Genomic DNA, 20,083 nt, shown 5'->3' on the forward strand with positions numbered 1-20,083 from the left:
AAGAAAAAAGGAGGACAGTGGAAATGGTTATGAGGGAATTTGGAATGATGGATTTCACAGAACTCTTGGAAGAACTTGAGGAAATTGAGTGACGAGAGTGAGGATGAATTAGATGTGGTGGCAGATGCAGTGATGACTGTTGAGAAGAAGTTGAGTGTAGAGGGAAGCAATATGGTGAGGAAGGTTGGTGTCTAGTGCAAAAAGAGGGATACGTGTTCCAGTAGCTCAGCTATGGAACCTGACAAGAGTGTGGATGAAGTTCCTGCAGTGAGGACCGCTGAGTTCGGGCCTCGGTCCGAGGATGTAAAGGATGATTCTGGCCCAGTGGGAGTAATATTTGTGGAGAGAATGGACCCTTGCATTTTGGCTGATCCATAAGTGGTGGTAGGTTGGGTGGAGAAGAGGTTTGGGACGATTTATTGTGTTTTTTCAGTCCAGAGGGAGTGGGCACCCTGGATCGCACGATTTTGGACAATAAATGTGACTTGCTTTGCTCTCCAGCGCAGGGCACCATTGAAAAGAGTGATAACTGGGGTGGCATTAAATGTTTAGGAAGATCAGCTGAAAGTGAAGATTTCTGGTGTCTGTGACGCTTGCCGTTTGATCCGGTGGAGAGCGTGGGTAAACGGAGAAGACATTGTCTGTCATGTTGAGGTTTGATGTAAGGTCTTAACAGCAGGTAGCCTCGTGGTTCGAGCATTGGGCCAGTACCCGAAAGGTTTCTAGATCGAATCCCCGAGCTGACAAGGTAAAAATATGTCGTTCTGCCCCTGAACACTGTTCCTAGGCCTTCATTGTAAATAAGAATTTGTTCTTAACTGACTTGCCAGGTTGAATATAGGTAGGCTGTGAATGGCCTCACACTCCAGTACAGTAGGTGGCGGTGTAAGCAACTTAAATTTGATGCGATCAGCCAACACTATCCCGAAGAAGAAGTCACAGGCTGCTGCGGAGATACAGCTGGATACTATTGAACGCCGAAGACTGTATTTTTGCCAGGCAAGTCATAGACCGTATAAGTGACGAAGAGGCAGTTCGAGGGAACAGTAATGGAGAAGCTTTGATCCAACGTTTTTCACGCCACTTCGATACGAAGTGATTTTCATAGCAGGTTAAGAGAGCCTTTTCGGTAGTGCGGCCCCAATTTTCGTGGCAAATCATAACGACGTGTTACCTCAAACGGTGAGCTACCTTGAAGGCGTTAATGTAAAGTAGCTAGCTAGGCTATTTTGCTTGCTAGCCATCAGACACGCTAGCTAGCGCTTAAAAGTTAGCTTGGACAGCTAGTCCGGGTTTCTCTGTTGAAGCTGGTTAGTTAGCTACATTTTTAGCCTGACAGATTTGCTATCAGATAGCTCACTAGGTAGTTATCTTGATAACTAGTTAGGTAGCATGCTTAGCTAGGTACCTGTTGTGTTGCTGTTAATTTGACTAACGTTTAGGTAAATACAGTAGCTTGAAAGCCGACGCCGAAAACATTGGTTGCTCGACCTACGTCGAGGAAGGAGAGTATTGTTTTGTCATCGACAATGAAATGTTCTTATGGTTACTGTTGAATTTGTTGGCACCTTTAAATTCTTGCACATTTTCTCATAAAAAGTAACTGTTTCAACACTGTCTGCTCAGGCAAAAACGTCTAAACTTGGAACCAATCAGTACTCCTGTACGTACCTCTCATGATGAACGCAGCCAATGATTTGTTTCTACCTAGCTAAAATATAAATACAGCCTCACATGAAATAGTGATCCGAATGTCTGCGGTCTGTGTGTTCAGTCAGAGGGACTAACTAACTTTAGCTCCCAAAGACTGAATGACGTAAGATAAATATTACTTTGAGTGCACTTGAAATATGCAGCATCCTATACGAATGGTCTTGATGTGCCTGCTTAGGAAGCTAGTGTTTCATGAGCTATTTCTCAGTGAATTCAATTTTGAATCATGTTTTGGCATGATTGTTTAATTTCAATTAACTAGTTGCAAGCTTAAACATTCAATCATATAATTTTCATATTAGTCCAAACAAAATAATGTAGATAGGAAGATGGCATGTATGCTAGAATGGAGGTTTAAAAATGACAGCTGCATATGTATATTAGCCAATACATATGGCATAACATAAGCGTTACCTTACAATGCGAACTTCTCTAAAAACAGTTGTACAATGCGCTCTGCAATTAAATGACCAGAGTTTGATTTCTAAACCAGATTATTTGTCATAGTAACTGCCCAATACTAGGGCTGGGAATTTCCAGGAAGCTCATGATATAAACTCGGTAAAAAAATAAAAAAACGTCGGCTCACTGTAAACTGCGTTTATTTTCAGCAAACTTAACATGTAAATATTTGTATGAACATGATTCAACAACTGAGACATAAACTGAACAAGTTCCACAGACATGTGACCGAAATGGAATAATGTGTCCCTGAACAAAGGGGGGTCAAAATCAAAAGTAAGTCAGAATCTGGTGTGGCCACCAGCTGCATTAAGTACTGCAGTGCATCTCCTCCTCATGGACGGACTGCACCTGATTTGCCAGTTCTTGCTGTGAGATGTTACCCCACTCTTCTACCAAGGCACCTGCAAGTTCCCGGACATTTCTGGGGGGAATGGCCCTAGCCCTCACCCTCCGATCGAACAGGTCCCCGATGTGCTCAATGGGATTGAGATCCGGGCTTGTCGTTGGCCATGGCAGAACACTGACATTCCTGTCTTGCAGGAAATCATGCACAGAACGAGCAGTATGGCTGGTGGCATTGTCATGCTGGAGGGACATGTCAGGATGAGCCTGCAGGAAAGGTAGCACATGAGTGAGGAGGATGTCTTCCCGGTAACACACAGCGTTGAGATTGCCTGCAATAACAACAAGCTCAGTCCGATTATGCTGTGACACACCGCTCCAAACCTTGTTGGACCCTCCACTTCCAAATCGATCCCGCTCTAGAGTACAGGCCTCTGTGTAATGCTCATTCCTTCAACGATAAGTGCAAATCCGACCATCACCTGGTGAGACAAAACCACAACTCGTCAGTGAAGTGCACTTTTTGCCAGTCCTGTCTGGTCCAGCGATGGTGGGTTTGTGCCCATAGGCGATGTTGTAGCCAGTGATGACTGAGGACCTGCCTTACAACAGGCATACAAGCCCTCAGTCCAGCCTCTCTCAGCCTATTTCGGACAGTCTGAGCACTGATGGAGGGATTGTGCGTTCCTGGTGTAACTCGGGCAGTTGTTGTTGCCATCCTGTACCTGTCCTGCTGGTGTGATATTTGGATGTACCGTTCCTGTGCAGGTGATGGTACACATGGTCTGCCACTGCGAGGAGGATCAGCTGTCCGTCCTGTCTCCCTGTAGCAATGTCTTAGGCGTCTCACAGTACAGACATGGCAATTTATTGCCCTGGCCACATCTGCAGTCCTCATGCCTCCTAGCAGCATGCCTAAGGCACATTCACGCAGATAATCAGGGACCCTGGGCATCTTTCTTTTGGTGTTTTTCAGAGTCGGTAGAAAGGCCTCTTTAGTGTCCTACGTTTTCATAACTGTAACCTTAATTGCCTACCGTCTGAAGGCTGTTAGTGTCTTAACGACCGTTCCAAGGGTGCGTGTTCATTAATTGTGTATGGATCATTGACCAAGCATGGGAAGCCGTATTTAAACCCTTTACAAGGAAGATCTGTGAAGTTATTTGTTTTTTTACAAAATATTTTTGAAAGACCGGGTCCTGAAAATAGTCTTTCTTTTTTTTCCTGAGGTTATCAAGATACTTACAGTTGAAGTTGGAAGTTTACATACACCTTAGCCAAATACATTTAAACTCAGTTTTTCACAATTCCTGACATTTAATCCTACTAAAAATTCCCTGTCTTAGGTCAGTTAGGATCACCACTTTATTTTAAGAATGTGAAATGTCAGAATAATAGTGATTTATTTCAGGTTTTCTTTCATCACATTCCCAGTGGATCAGAAGTTTACATACACTCAATTAGTATTTGGTAGCATTGCCTTTACATTGCTTAACTTGGGTCAAGCGTTTCAGGTAGCCTTCCACGAGCTTCCCACAATAAGTTGGGTGAATTGTGGCCCATTCCTCCTGACAGACTTGTTTTTCATAATGTATGTTTTATGCATATACATTCCAACAAAGAACACAATCACAAATAGTGTTTCACCATTTAATATTTATACAAATATCAAAGGTGTCTCCGGCAGCATTTTGAAATATCTAAATATAGTATAATATACCAATCAATATATATCAAGTGTGGTGGAGGGCACAATCTTAGTGTTGCAGTCCAGAAATGAGAGCATTACCATCTATGTCAAAAGCCTGTGTCTCTGGAGGCTGTAGAACTGTTTTCAACTCGTGCTTCAGTATTTCCCAATTCTCAATAGGAGAATTTGTGTACCCAGGCCCCATAGGCAGCCCCATAGTTGGTGTTCTTCAACTTTAAAATGCACTATGCTGTGTAAGACAAAACCCATAAAGAAAGACAATGGGGAAATGCATATGTGGTCCCAATGGCTAAATAGGGAGGGCAGAGCTAGTTCAAACTGCAGTAGGATGGTTCTCCTCACAGGGGAATGAATCAGCCCATGCTTGGTACATAGAACTTGATCTCACTTGGTTGTGAGATAAGAATAATTAAAATAAATCACCACAGCAGAGGAATGTAGTTCATGAGCTTGAAAATGTACATCCTGACAGTCTGAGGCAGGGTGCTCTGCAATCATCCTCCATCTATTGACTGGGATTTTTATTTATTTCATCTTTATTTAACCAGTTAGGCAAGTTGAGAACAAGTTCTCATTTACAATTGTGACCTGGCCAAGATAAAGCATAGCAGTTCAACACATACAACAACACAGAGTTACACATGGAGTAAAACAAACATAGTCAATAAACAATACAGTAGAAAAATAAGTCTATATACAATGTGAGCAAATGAGGTGAGATAAGGGAGGTAAAGGCAAAAAAAAAGGCCATGGCAAAGTAAATACAATATAGCAAGTAAAATACTGGAATGGTAGATTTGTAGTGGAATAATGTGCAAAATAGAAATAATGGGGTGCAAAGGAGCAAAATAAATACAGTAGGGGGAGAGGTAGTTGTTTGGGCTAAATTATAGATGAGCTATGTACAGGTGCAGTAATCTGTGAGCTGCTCTGACCGCTGGTGCTTAAAGCTAGTGAGGGAGGTAAGTGTTTCAGAGATTTTTATAGTTCGTTCCAGTCATTGGCAGCAGAGAACTGGAAGGAGAGGCGGCCAACGGAATAATTGGTTTTGGAGGTGACCAGAGAGATATACCTGGTGACCAGCGAGCTGAGATAAGGGGGGATTTTACCTAGCAGGGTCTTGTAGATATGGAGCCAGTGGGTTGGGCGACGAGTATGAAGCGAGGGCCAGCCAACGAGTGTGTACAGGTCGCAGTGGTGGGTAGTATATGGGGCTTTGGTGACAAAACAGATGGCACTGTGATAGACTGCATCCAATTTATTGAGTAGGTTATTGGAGGCTATTTTGTAAATGACATCGCCGAAGTCGAGGATCGGTTGGATGGTCAGTTTTACAAGGGTATGTTTGGCAGCATGAGTGAAGGATGCTTTGTTGCGAAATAGGAAGCCAATTCTAGATTTGACTTTGGATTGGAGATGTGAGTCTGGAAGGAGAGATTATAGTCTAACCAGACACCTAGGTATTTGTAGTTGTCCACATATTCTAAGTCTGAACCGTCCAGAGTAGTGATGTTGGACGGGCGGGCAGGTGCAGGCAGCGATCGTTTGAAGAGCATGCATTTAGTTTTACTTGTATGTAAGAGCAATTGGAGTCCACTGAAGGAGAGTTGTGTGGCATTGAAGCTCGTCTGGAGGGTTATGTGTCCAAAGAAGGGCTAGAAGTATACAGAATGGTGTCGTCTGCGTAGAGGTGGATCAGAGACTCACCAGCAGCAAGAGCGACATCATTGATGTATACAGAGAAGAGTCGGTCCGAGAATTTAACCCTGTGGCACCCCCATAGAGACTGCCAGAGGTCTGGACAACAGGCCCTCTGATTTGACACAATGAACTCTGTCTGAGAAGTAGTTGGTGAACCAGGCGAGGGAATCATTTGAGAAACCAAGGCTATCGAGTCTGCCGATGAGGATGTGGTGATTGACAGAGTCGAAAGCCTGGCCAGGTCAATGAATACGGCTGCACAGTATTGTTTCTTATCGATGGTGGTTAAGATATCGTTTAGGACCTTGAGCGTGGCTGAGGTTCTCGCATGACCAGCTCTGAAACCAGATTGCATAGCGGAGAAGGTATGGTGGGATTCGAAATGGTCGGTGATCTGTTTGTTAACTTGGCTTTCGAAGACCTTAGAAAGGCAGGGTAGGATAGATATAGGTCTGTAGCAGTTTGGGTCAAGAGTGTCTTCCCCCTTTGAAGAGGGGGATGACCGCAGCTGCTTTCCAATCTTTGGGAGTCTCAGACGACACGAGAGGTTGAACAGGCTAGTAATAGGGGTTGCAACAATTTCGGCAGATAATTTTAGAAAGAGAGGGTCCAGATTGTCTATCCCGGCTGATTTGTAGGGGTTCAGATTTTGCAGCTCTTTCAGAACATCAGCTGACTGGATTTGGGAGAAGGAGAAATGGGGAAGGCTTGGGAAAGTTGCTGTGGGGGTTGTCACGAGAACTAAGTTCTAAAGGTTCATAACCCAATTAAATTATACTACTCAGTCTGCAACTCAGAATTTGTAAGATACTGGTCGAATGAAACAGACGAAGCTAAAATAGTCAAAGGTTTATTGATGAGAGCGCTGGTTAGTTTTACAAGACCATTCATTTTATACTGGCTTCTTACGCACATACTTTCACACACCAATTCCTTACGCACATACTTACACACACAAACATTAGGTATCCTACGCACATACTGTACCACCACCCAGCCGACGAAGATTAGGGGAGGCCGTGAGAATCACTCCCTGTCCTCCCTCAAGATAGGGAGACCGTGGGAAGTACCTCCCGTCCTTTCCTCAATCTTTCAGAGGCCCCTAGCCAGGGATAGTCTGTGTTCAAGATACCATGGAGACATATTGTACAGTTATTGTTTTACCCTAATTCTGACTAAAACTACACACATCATGACTAAAACTACACGCATAATTTATTATAATTTTATGATTCTGATACATTGGCCTTTTATATGGTTTCAGGGTGGAATATTCTAATCATTAATTTAAACATATAAATTCCATCAACAGGGGTGCAGTGCTGTTGACCGGGGTAGGGGTAGCCAGGTGGAAAGCATGGCCAGCCGTAGAAAAATGCTTATTGAAATTCTCAATTATAGTGGATTTATCAGCGGTGACAATGTTTCCTATCCTCAGTGCAGTGGGCAGCTGGGAGGTGTTCTTATTCTCCATGGACTTTACAGCGTCCCAGAACTTTTTTGAGTTTGTGTTGCAGGAAGCAAATTTCTGCCTGAAAAAGCTAGCCTTTGTACTGCAGCGCCAGCTGTGCACCAGAGACTCTGGGTTCGCGCCCAGGCTCTGTTGTAACCGGCCGCGACCGGGAGGTCCGTGGGGCGACGCACAATTGGCATAGCGTCGTCCGAGTTAGGGAAGGTTTGGCCGGTAGGGATATCCTTATCTCATCGCGCACCAGCGACTCCTGTGGTGGGCCGGGCGCAGTGCACGCTAACCAAGGTTGCCAGGTGCACTGCGTTTCCTCCAACACATTGGTGCGGCTGGCTTCTGGGTTGGATGCGCACTGTGTTAAGAAGCAGTGCAGCTTGGTTGGGTTGTGTATCGGAGGACGCATGACTTTCAACCTTCCTCTCTCCCGAGCCCGTACGGGAGTTGTAGCGATGAGACAAGATAGTAGCTACTAACAATTGGATACCACGAAAAAGGGGGGTAAAAAACCGCTAGCTTTTCTAGCTGCCTGTGTAGTTAGATATAGCCCTTGGTTTCTAGCTTCCCTGAAAAGTTGCATATCACAGGGGCTGTTCGATGCTAATGCAGAACGCCATAGGATGTTTTTGTGTTGGTTAAGGGCAGTCGGGTCTGGAGAGAACCAATGGCTATATCTGTTCCTTGTTCTAAATTTCTTGAATGAGGCATGCTTATTTTAAGATGGTGAGGAAAGCATAAAATAAAAAAAACAGGCATCCTCTACTGATGGGATGAGGTCAATATCCTTCCAGGATACCCCGGCCAGGTCGATTAGAAAGGCCTACTCACTGAAGTGTCTCAGGGAGCTTTTGACAGTGATGAGTGGAGGTCGTTTGCCAGCTGACCCATTACGGATGCAGGCAATGAGGCAGTGATCGCTGAGATCTTGGTTGAAAACAGCAGAAGTGTATTTCGAGGGCAAGTTGGTTAGGATGATATCTATGAGGGTGCCCGTGTTTACAGCTTTGGGGTGGTACCTGGTAGGTTCATTGATAATTTCTGTGAGATTGAGGGAATCAAGTTTAGATTGTAGGATGGCTGGGGTGTTAAGCATGTTCCAGTTTAAGTCGCCTAGCAGCACGAGCTCTGAAGATCGATGGGGGGCAATCAGTTCACATATGGTGTCCAGAGCACAGCTGGGGGCAGAAGGTTGTCTATAGCAGGTGGCAACGGTGAGAGACTTGTTTTTTAGAGAGGTGGATTTTTAAAAGTAGAAGTTCAAATTGTTTGGGTACAGACCTGGATAGTAGGACAGAACTCTGCAGGCTACCTCTGCAGTAGATTGCAACTTCGCCCCCTTTGGCCGTTCTATCTTCTCTGAAAATGTTGTAGTTTGGGATGGAGTTCTTGGTGGTCCTCCTAAGCCAGGATTCAGACACGGCTAGGACATCCGGGTTGGCAGAGTGTGCTAAAGCAGTGAATAAAACAAACTTGGGGAGGAGGCTTCTAATGTTAACATGCATGAAACCAAGGCTATTACGGTTACAGAAGTCATCAAAAGAGAGCGCCTGAGGAATAGGAGTGGAGCTAGGCACTGCAGGGCCTGAATTCACCTCTACATCACCAGAGGAGGAGTAGGATAAGAGTACGGGTAAAAGCAATGAGATTGGTCGTCTGGAACAGAGTAAAAGGAGGTTTCTGGGGGCGATAAAATAGCTTCAAGATATAATGTACAACATAGGTATGGTAGGATGTGAATACAGTGGAGGTAAACCTAGGTATTGAGTGATGATGAGAGAGAGAGTCTCTGGAAACATCATTGAAACCAGGTCATGTCATCGCATGTGTGGATGGTGGAACTGAAAGGTTGGATAAGGTATAATGAGCAGGGCTAGAGGCTCAACAGTGAAATAAGCCAATAAACACTAACCAGAAAAGCAATGGACAAGGCATATTGCCATTAAGGAGAGGCATGCTTAGTCGAGTGATCATAAGGGTCCAGTTAGTAGTGAGTTTGGTTGGGGTAACGGTAGCAAGCTATCATAGGATGGAGGTCTGTTTCCGTCGGTAGATTAGTGGGGTTCCGTATGGTAGAGGGGGTCAAGGGGGATCAATACAATACAATCCAATACACCTATTGTAGGTGGGATCAATCCACCTACAATAGGTGATTGTAGCCCAGGAGTGGCTGATGGAACTCTTCAGCTGGCTAGCTCCGGAATAATTGATGTTTGCTCCGGGATCGACGTAAGCCAATAGTCACACGGATAGCAGCTAGCTAGCTGCGAGATCCAGGTGTAAATGTCCAGAGCTTGCGGTTGAAATCCGGGGATATGGAGAGAAAATTAGGTCCCGTATGTTCTGATCATGTTGTATAAAACTGGCGATCGCTTTTCGAGCTAAAGGATATCTGATGACCATCAACCGTGGTTAGCTGAATACTAACGTTAGCCAGTAAGCTGGCTAGCTTCTGAGCTTCTGGCTAGCTTCTATTGTGGATTTCAGATTTGAGGTAAATAATATATATTTTTTAATTGGTGGGTTGCAGGAGAGTGTTTTGAAGTTGAGTTTTTGGAAAATAAAATATCTAAAAGATATGCGAAGAAAGATGTAAATGTATATATACACGGGACACAACAAGACGTTGTATATCATTGTATTTAATTAGTGGGTCCTGCCTTGATGACTGTATTAGCTTTACAATACTTGTCCTATAGATTTTTGTAGTCTTAAATTATTACTTGGAATAAACTGATAGCTAAAATGCTCCTTGTCCCGGAATGACATGCTAGCTAGTGATAAAACTATCTTCTCCTGCTAGCTAGCAACATATCTACTTGTTGTAATTAGCTAGCTAACTAGCAAGATAGCTACTTTACTAAGGTTGTTTGGAGTCATTTTACAGCTTGCATTGATGTTATGATTATGTAACTAGAACTAAATAAAATACTTTACCTGATAGAGCAGTTTGTCAGACGGAGATCTCTCGAGCTGTCACCAACTGTCTACTGCCTTTGGTATGGATCATGTCATTGGCAGACGTGATTAGCAACAATAGTTCCATGGATCAAATCAAATTTTATTTGTCACATACACATGGTTAGCAGATGTTAATGCGAGTGTAGCGAAATGCTTGTGCTTCTAGTTCCGACAATGCAGTAATAACCAACAAGTAATCTAACTAACAATTCCAAAACTACTGTCTTATACACACAAGTGTAAGGGGATAAAGAATATGTACATAAAGATATATGAATGAGTGATGGTACAGAGCGGCATAGGCAAGATACAGTAGATGGTATCGAGTACAGTATATACATACGAGATGAGTATGTAAACAAAGTGGCATAGTTAAAGTGGCTAGTGATACATGTATTACATAAAGATGCAGTAGATGTTATAGATTACAGTATATACGTATACATATGAGATGAATAATGTAGGGTATGTAAACATTATATTAGGTAGCATTGTTTAAAGTGGCTAGTGATATATTTTACATAATTTCCCATCAATTCCCATTATTAAAGTGGCTGGAGTTGAGTCAGTGTCAGTGTCAGTGTGTTGGCAGCAGCCACTCAATGTTAGTGGTGGCTGTTTAACAGTCTGATGGCCTTGAGATAGAAGCTGTTCAGTCTCTCGGTCCCAGCTTTGATGCACCTGTACTGACCTCGCCTTCTGGATGATAGCGGGGTGAACAGGCAGTGGCTCGGGTGGTTGCTGTCCTTGATGATCTTTATGGCCTTCCTGTGACATCGGGTGGTGTAGGTGTCCTGTAGGGCAGGTAGTTTGCCCCCAGTGATGCGTTGTGTAGACCTCACTACCCTCTGGAGAGCCTTAAGGTTGTGGGCGGAGCAGTTGCCGTACCAGGTGATGATACAGCCCGCCAGGATACTCTCGATTGTGCATCTGTAGAAGTTTGTGAGTGCTTTTGGTGACAAGCCGAATTTCTTCAGCCTCCTGAGGTTGAAGAGGCGCTGCTGCGCCTTCTTCACGATGCTGTCTGTGTGGGTGGACCAATTCAGTTTGTCTGTGATGTGTATGCCGAGGAACTTAAAACTTCCTACCCTCTCCACTACTGTTCCATCGATGTGGATAGAGGGGTGTTCCCTCTGCTGTCTCCTGAAGTCCACAATCATCTCCTTAGTTTTGTTGACGTTGAGTGTGAGGTTATTTTCCTGACACCACACTCCGAGGGCCCTCACCTTCTCCCTGTAGGCCGTCTCGTTGTTGTTGGTAATCAAGCCTACCACTGTTGTGTCGTCCGCAAACTTGATGATTGAGTTGGAGGCGTGCTTGGCCACGCAGTCGTGGGTGAACAGGGAGTACAGGAGAGGGCTCAGAACGCACCCTTGTGGGGCCCCAGTGTTGAGGATCAGCGGGGTGGAGATGTTGTTGCCTATCCTCACCACCTGGGGGCGGCCCGTCAGGAAGTCCAGTACCCAGTTGCACAGGGCGGGGTCGAGACCCAGGGTCTCGAGCTTGATGACGAGCTTGGAGGGTACTATGGTGTTAAATGCCGAGCTGTAGTCGATGAACAGCATTCGATGAACAGCAGTCGATGAACAACAGTACAGGTGTTGTGATTGGTTTACAGTGTAGTACTCTGCAGTGTTTGTCTGTCCAGCTAGCTAACATAAAATGTACCTACATTTAGGAAAAATTTGGAAGAATTGACATTGCCAACCAACAGAAATGTTTTCCAAATAAATAAATATACACTATGTAAAAACCAGCTCCTCCGTCGACAGTGATCAATCATCTCAAAAACTAAAGCAGATGGCTTGTGCGGCCCACCACCTAGATTAATTGCCATTCGAACCGGGTTTAATAACCTTGCCGTAGTAGGCTCCATGACAAGAGAAGTACTAGCCAAGTTACTTGTCATACCAGCAGTGGTTAGACTATTTTGGAAAAGTGAGCTAGCTAACTTAGCTGTAACAGATAGCTAGCAAGGTAGTTATTGACTGGCTTGCAATCACACTTGTCTTTATATGTAACTAGCTAGCTATCTAGCTAACGTAATGCTGAAAGCATGATCAACGCAATATGATATGTAGCTAGTAATACTTCATGGGTAATGTAATTTGCACAGTCGGTGTTCCTATGCAATTTCTTGAGCCTCCGTACATGCATACAGATACAAGTTCAAGGTCTTTTCAAAGTTTGTCATATGCCACTGACTATCTAGATACTTTGTATGCTAAATGTTGCACATACATGCTATAACTTTACCAAAAAGACAACATGCTTAAGTTTATCGTACTAGGTACGCTGACCTTGCGTTCTAAGCTAGCCGCTGTATCATTTGGCATTTGTCAACAGTAGCCCAAAGCTGAAGCTTATAGACTCATATCATATAAGGTTAAACTCTGGGCTATGTAAACCGTAAAAGAGACACACTTTTGAAGGCAACCTGTTACCCTGCCTTGTTGACTGTGTAGACCTGACGCCTCCATTTTTGTCCCCTCGTGACCTGTTTCCTATCAGACTGTGAGCTGAGATGGAAACTGGAGAGCAGGTTGGAGTGGAGGCTGTCCCCTACTGCTGTTCTGACTTTGATAGTGGGGAGACCCCCGCCCGTGGCCTGGCCATCCGCACCAGAAAGACCCGCAGTCTGAGCACCTCATCTGCCACTGCCTGCGACTACAGGTACCGTATTATCACCCCGTTTTCACTTCACAGTGTGGAATACTAAAATAAATGATGGAACAATCCAATTTAAAGTCAGTCTTGGTTTTCTCACTACCCTATTTTTTTGTTATTCACATTAACTTTTTCATTTTCAATGTGTATGCGCAAATTGTATATGCACACTTCTGGGAGTACCAGGTTTCTCCCCAGAGAATGTAACTGTGGCACTGCGCCACCCTGTGGATTGGTTGCGCCACTATGTGATAAAAAAAAAATATATATATCTCAAGTTGAGGGAGCGTGTAATTGGCATTCTGACAGCAGGAACGTCCACCAGAGCTGTTGCCAGAGAATGTTACTTTCTCTACCATAAGCTGCCTCCAACATTCTTTTAAAGAATTTGACAGTACGTCCAACCGGCCTCACAACCGCAGACCACGCCACCCCAGGACCTCCACATCCAGGCTGCTTCACCTGCGCGATCGTCTGAGACCAGCCACTCGGACAGCTGACGAAACTAAGGAGTATTTCTGTCTGTTGTAAAGCCCTTTTGTTGGGGAAAAACTCATTCGGATTGGCTGGGCCTGGCTCCCCAGTGGGTGGGCCTATGCCCACCCATAGCTGCACCGCTGCCTAGTCATGTGAAATCCATAGATTAGGGCCTAATGAATTTTAAATTGACTGATTTCCTTGTCTAAACTGTAACTCAGTGTAATTGTTGCATTTAAAAAATTGTTTTGTGGACATTTTTGTACTTTTTATTTTAGGCCAGGCACAATATCCCAATAGGGTAAAAGAAATGCTCAAGAATGCACAAAATAGCGGTTACAGACTTTTAGCCCTCCCCTGTGCCGTACTCAGCAGCACCATTACCTTGTTGGAGAATCCTGCATGCTTCAACCATGATTATGAACATCTGGTGTTGAGGTTGACTGATTTATGATTTTTCAACGCCGATACCGATTATTGGAGGACCAAAAAAGCCACTACCGATTAATCAGCCTTTAAAATTTTTATTTTATTTGTAATAATGACAACCATACTGAATGAGCACTTATTTTAACTTAATTTAATACATTAATAAAATCAATTTAGCCTCAAATAAATAATGAAACATGTTCAATTTGGTTTAAATAATGCAAAAACAAAGTGTTGGAGAAGAAAGTAAAAGTGCAATATGTGCCCTGTAAGAAAGTTAACGTTTCAGTTCCTTGCTCAGAACATGAGAACATATGAAAGCTGGTGGTTCCTTTTAACATGAGTCTTCAATATTCCCAGGTAAGTTTTAGGTTGTAGTTATTATAGGAATTATAGGACTATTTCCCTCAATACCATTTTGTATTCCAATAACCTTTGACTATTGGATGTTCTTATAGGCACTTTACTATTGCCAGTGTAACAGTATAGCTTCCGTCCCTCTCCTCACTCCTCCCTGGGCTCAAACCAGTAACACAACGACAACAGCCACCATCGAAGCAGCGTTACCCATGCAGAGCAAGAGGAACAACAACTAGAAGGCTCAGAGCGAGTGACGTTTGAAACGCTATTAGCGCACGCTAACTAGCTAGCCATTTCACTTTGGTTACACCAGCCTCATCTCGGGAGTTGATAGGCTTAAAGTCATAAACAGCGCAATGCTTGACGCACAACGAAGAGCTGCCGGCAAAACGCACGAAAGTGCTGTTTGAATGAATGTTTACGCGCCTGCTTCTGCCTACCACCGCTCAGTCAGATACTTAGATACTTGTATGCTCAGTCAGATTATATGCAACGCAGGACACGCTAGATAATATCTATTAATATCATCAACCATGTGTAGTTAACTAGTGATTATGATTGATTGTTTTTTATAAGATAAGTTTAATGCTAGCTAGCTACTTACCTTGGCTTACTGCATTCGCGTAACAGGCAGTCTCCTTGTGGAGTGCAACGAGAGAGGCAGGTCGTTATTGCATTGGACTAGTTAAATGTAAGGTTGCAAGATTGGATCCCCCGAGCTGATAAGGTGAAAATGCCGATTTCCGATTGTTATGAAAACTTGAAATGTGCCCTAATTAATCGGCCATTCCGATTAATCGGTTGACCTCTAATCTGGTGTTGGCGAAAGGGTACTGTGTGTTAGTGTTTTAGCGACTGAGAATGAGGCATCTGTCGTATGGTAGAGTATGACAGTTGAATCAACATAAGAGATTTCCTGGTGAGCAATGCTTTTCAGATAACACACAGACCCATAATTGCCACTTTCACACTTAATTTATTCTGTTTTGGTAGGCCTAAATGTGCTAGCCTCTCCTTTGCAGTGTGGTTTGAGGTTGACAGAGAGTATATATACGCAGCCCATTACGACATGTCCGTGGTTTGAAATTCCACCATCTCAAATGTGAAATACTGTACAGTCCCTCAGACAACCAGAGCAGGAAACGACACATCATGTGTGTTTCCCCACGGTGGATGATGCAGGAAGTGGAGGGAGTGTGTGTGATGGCAACTACCAGCTGAGCCCTTCATAAATTATCATCGTCTTAAGCATCACACACACAAACACATTGTGTTTGTCTGCAGCCTGTAGTGTAGTAACAGATAGCAAACTTTTAGAACCAGACCACTAATAGGATTCGCTGACCAGAGGGCCTTCTGAGAGGGGAGGAGAGGCAGTCCTCTTATCCAGCGGCGTCAGAGCAGGTGAACTCATTTAGCCCAATTGGAAATGGCCTTTCACCCCTAATACAATCTAAGTTCTAAAACCAGTACTGATATTTTAATGACGTTTAGAAAATTAGTTCAGGATTTTTACACTGCTACACTCTTGAAGCTGGCTTTCTATCTGTATTTGAGAACTTAGAAGATAACAGGTCACTGTGTGTGAAACTGAATGTTTCTTTGGTTGCATCCTAATTTATTATGTTCCTATTTCATTATTTGCTGTTGCAGTATTTCCAAAGCTGAGGTTGGACATTCAATTTTAATCAGTGTTTGAGATGAATAGTATTTCTCAATTGGTTAAGCTTAGAAATTTCAGATGGGTGATGAGGGTGTTGCATAATATCATATTTAATTTGACTTCCTTGCTAAATAATTTGTATTACCAGCCCTAGAAATGAATCATACCTATATCTGAAGACATGTTAATAGCTTCCAACGTCTCCTGAAAATTGCAGTAGAATTGTCAAAATATAATAATTAGAGCGGCAATTATTTTGCAACCTCTCATTGTAAATGAGGGGAAATTGAAAATGTAGGCCTAGCCTATGCAGGATGGGTACTTTATTGTTTCATAACAAACTAACAGACCCAGGGCTTAGTATTCATTCTTCTCATGGTTTGAGGTTTCATAAATTATTTTGAAAAGGCATCCTGAGGTGTCTCAACACATTTATACTACCGTGCGAAAGTTAACACATACTCACCTACTTATTCAAGAGTTTTTCTTTTCTACATTGCAGAATAATAGTAAGGACATCAAAACTATGAAGTAACACATGGAATCATGTAGTAACCAGAAAAGTGTTCAACAAATCAAAATATTTGAGGTTCTTCAAATACACTGCACCTGTACATAGCCCAAACAACTACCTCTTCCCCCACTGTATTTATTTATTTTGCTCCTTTGCACCCCAGTATTTCTACTTTGCACACTCAAATCTACCATTCCTGTCTGAATTGCTATATTGTATTTACTTCACCACCATGGCCTATTTATTGCCTTTACCTCCCTTATCTCACCTCATTTGCTCACATTGTATATAGACTTATTTTTGTACTGTATTATTGACTGTATATTTGTTTTACTCCATGTGTAACTCTGTTATATGTGTCGAACTGCTTTGCTTTATCTTGGCCAGGTAGCAGTTGTAAATGAGAACTTGTTCTCCACTTGCCTCCCTGGTTAAATAAAGATGAAATAAAAAATAGCCACCCTTTGTCTAAATGACAGCTTTGCTCACTCTTGAATTCTCCCAACCAGCTTCATGGGGTAGTCACCTGGAATGCATTTCAGTTGATAGGTGTGCCTTGTTAAGTTAATTTGTGGAATGCCTTAATGCGTTTGATCCAGTCAGTTGTGACAAGGTGGAGGGGGGTATACAGGGAGAGCCCTATTTGGTAAAAGACCAAGTCCATATTGTGGCAAGAACAGCTCAAATAAGCAAAGAGAAACGACCGCCCATCATTACTTTAAGAGATGGTCAGTTATACGGAACATTTCAAGAACTTTGACACTGGATGAAACTGGATATCATGAGGACCCCCATAGGAAAGGAAGACCCAGAGTTAACTCTGCTGCAGAGGATAAGTTAGTTACCAACCTCAGAAATTGCAGCCCAAATAAATGCTTCAGAGTTCAAGTAACGGACACATCTCAACATCAACTGTTCAGAGGAGTCCGCATGAATCAGGCCTTCATGGTCGAATTGCCACGAAGAAAGCACTACTAAAGAACACTAAAAAGAAGACTTGCTTTGGCCAAGAAACATGAGCAATGGACATTAGACCAGAGGACATTTTTCAAAATTTGAGATTTCTGGTTTCAACCTCCATGTCTTTGTGAGGTGTGTGTGTCTGAACGGATGATCATCTCATGTGTATTTCCCACCGTAAAGCATAGTGGAGGTTTTATGGTGTGGGGGTGCTTTGCTGGTGACACTGATTTATCTGTGATTTATTTAGAATTCAAGACACATAACCAGCATGGCTACCACAGCATTCTGCAGCGACACGCCATCCCGTCTGGTTTGCGCTTAATGGGACTATCATTTATTTTCAACAGGACAATTACCCAACACACCTGCAGGCTGTGTAAGGGCTATTTGACCAAGAAGGAGAGTGATGGAGTGCTGCATCAGATGAGCTGGCCTCCACAATCACCAGACCTCAACCCAATTGAGATGTTCTGGGATGAGTTGGACCACAGAGTGAAGGAAAAGCAGCCAAGAAGTGCTCAGCATATGTGGGAACTCTTTCAAGAATGTTTAAATATAAAAGCTTCACTTATTCAAACGTTTTACTTGAACCCTAAATGGTTCTCAAGTAGATTACTAAGAAAAGCTCATCCATTGTTTAATAATTGCCTTTTTGCCTTTGTACAGATTGCCATGTCTCATTTTTGATAAATTGAAAATTATATACTTTGAAAAAAGTATTTTTCAAACAAGCATTGCAGACCTGGCTCCAATTTTCAATTTCATCCCCCTGAAAAGAGAACAAACACTCAACAAAAATAGAAACGTCCCTTTGTTAGGACCCTGTCTTTCAAAGATAATTTGTAAAAATCCAAATAACTTCACAGATCTTCATTGTAAACAATGTTTCCCATGCTTGTTCAATGAACCATAAACAATTAATGAACATGCACCTGTGGAACGGTCGTTAAGACACTAACAGCAATTAAGGTTACAGTTATGAAAACTTAGGACACCAATGAGGCCTTTCTACGGACTCTGAAAAACACCAAGAAAGATGCCCAGGGTCCCTGCTCATCTGCGTGAACGTGCCTTAGGCATGCTGCAAGGAGGCGTGAGGACTGCAGATGTGGCCAGGGCAATAAATTGCAATGTCTACTGTGAGACGCGTAAGACGGCGCTACAGGGAGACGGGACGAACAGCTGATCAAATCAAATCAAATTTTATTTGTCACATACACATGGTTAGCAGATGTTAATGCGAGTGTAGCGAAATGCTTGTGCTTCTAGTTCCGACAATGCAGTAATAACGAACAAGTAATCTAACAATTCCAAAAAAACTACTGTCTTATACACAGTGTAAGGGGATAAAGAATATGTACATAAGGATATATGAATGAGTGATGGTACAGAGCAGCATAGGCAAGATACAGTAGATGATATCGAGTACAGTATATACATATGAGATGAGTAGGTAAACCAAGTGGCATAGTTAAAGTGGCTAGTGATACATGTATTACATAAGGATGCAGTCGATGATATAGAGTACAGTATCAACGTATGCATATGAGATGAATAATGTAGGGTAAGTAACATTATATAAGGTAGCATTGTTTAAAGTGGCTCGTGATATATTTACATTTCCCATCAATTCCCATTAATTAAAGTGGCTGGAGTTGAGTCAGTGCCATTGACAGTGTGTTGGCAGCAGCCACTCAATGTTAGTGGTGGCTGTTTAACAGTCTGATGGCCTTGAGATAGAAGCTGTTTTTCAGTCTCTCGGTCCCAGCTTTGATGCACCTGTACTGACCTCGCCTTCTGGATGACAGCGGGGTGAACAGGCAGTGGCTCGGGTGGTTGATGTCCTTGATGATCTTTATGGCCTTCCTGTAGCATCGGGTGGTGTAGGTGTCCTGGAGGGCAGGTAGTTTGCCCCCGGTGATGCGTTGTGCAGACCTCACTACCCTCTGGAGAGCCTTACGGTTGAGGGCGGTGCAGTTGCCGTACCAGGCGGTGATACAGCCCGCCAGGATGCTCTCGATTGTGCATCTGTAGAAGTTTGTGAGTGCTTTTGGTGACAAGCCGAATTTCTTCAGCCTCCTGAGGTTGAAGAGGCGCTGCTGCGCCTTCTTCACGATGCTGTCTGTGTGAGTGGACCAATTCAGTTTGTCTGTGATGTGTATGCCGAGGAACTTAACTTGCTACCCTCTCCACTACTGTTCCATCGATGTGGATGGGGGGGGGTGTTCCCTCTGCTGTTTCCTGAAGTCCACAATCATCTCCTTAGTTTTGTTGACGTTGAGTGTGAGGTTATTTTCCTGACTCCACACTCTGAAGGCCCTCACCTTCTCTGAGGATCAGCGGGGAGGAGATGTTGTTGCCTACCCTCACCACCTGGGGGCGGCCCGTCAGGAAGTCCAGTACCCAGTTGCACAGGGCGGGGTCGAGACCCAGGGTCTCGAGCTTGATGACGAGCTTGGAGGGTACTATGGTGTTGAATGCCAAGCTGTAGGCGATTGAACAGCATTCTCACATAGGTATTCCTCTTGTCCAGATGGGTTAGGGCAGTGTGGTTGAGATTGCATCGTCTGTGGACCTATTTGGGCGGTAAGCAAATTGGAGTGGGTCTAGGGTGTCAGGTAGGGTGGAGGTGATATGGTCCTTGACTAGTCTCTC

At 43.5% G+C, this 20,083-nt stretch overlaps 1 protein-coding gene across 4 annotated transcripts in view; it reads left to right on the forward strand.

Moving 5' to 3' along the window:
- The first annotated feature begins 931 nt into the window (after positions 1–931).
- The window catches only part of nadka (NAD kinase a), a 44,543-nt gene continuing 25,391 nt past the window's right edge, over positions 932–20,083 (forward strand). For 2 of the 4 annotated variants that reach the window (XM_024384516.2, XM_024384517.2), the window contains exons 1-2: positions 942–1,182; positions 12,867–13,028. In XM_024384516.2, the coding sequence (XP_024240284.1) occupies positions 12,880–13,028 (149 nt within the window). In that variant the 5' untranslated portion in view covers positions 942–1,182; positions 12,867–12,879. Of the gene's footprint in view, positions 1,183–12,866; positions 13,029–15,551; positions 15,693–20,083 lie in introns of those variants that run through there. The other 2 variants (XM_042303894.1, XM_024384519.2) reach the window with 2 other exon arrangements.

The sequence above is a fragment of the Oncorhynchus tshawytscha genome, linkage group LG22 (genome assembly GCF_018296145.1).
Source record: "Oncorhynchus tshawytscha isolate Ot180627B linkage group LG22, Otsh_v2.0, whole genome shotgun sequence".
Classification (NCBI taxonomy): domain Eukaryota; kingdom Metazoa; phylum Chordata; class Actinopteri; order Salmoniformes; family Salmonidae; genus Oncorhynchus; species Oncorhynchus tshawytscha.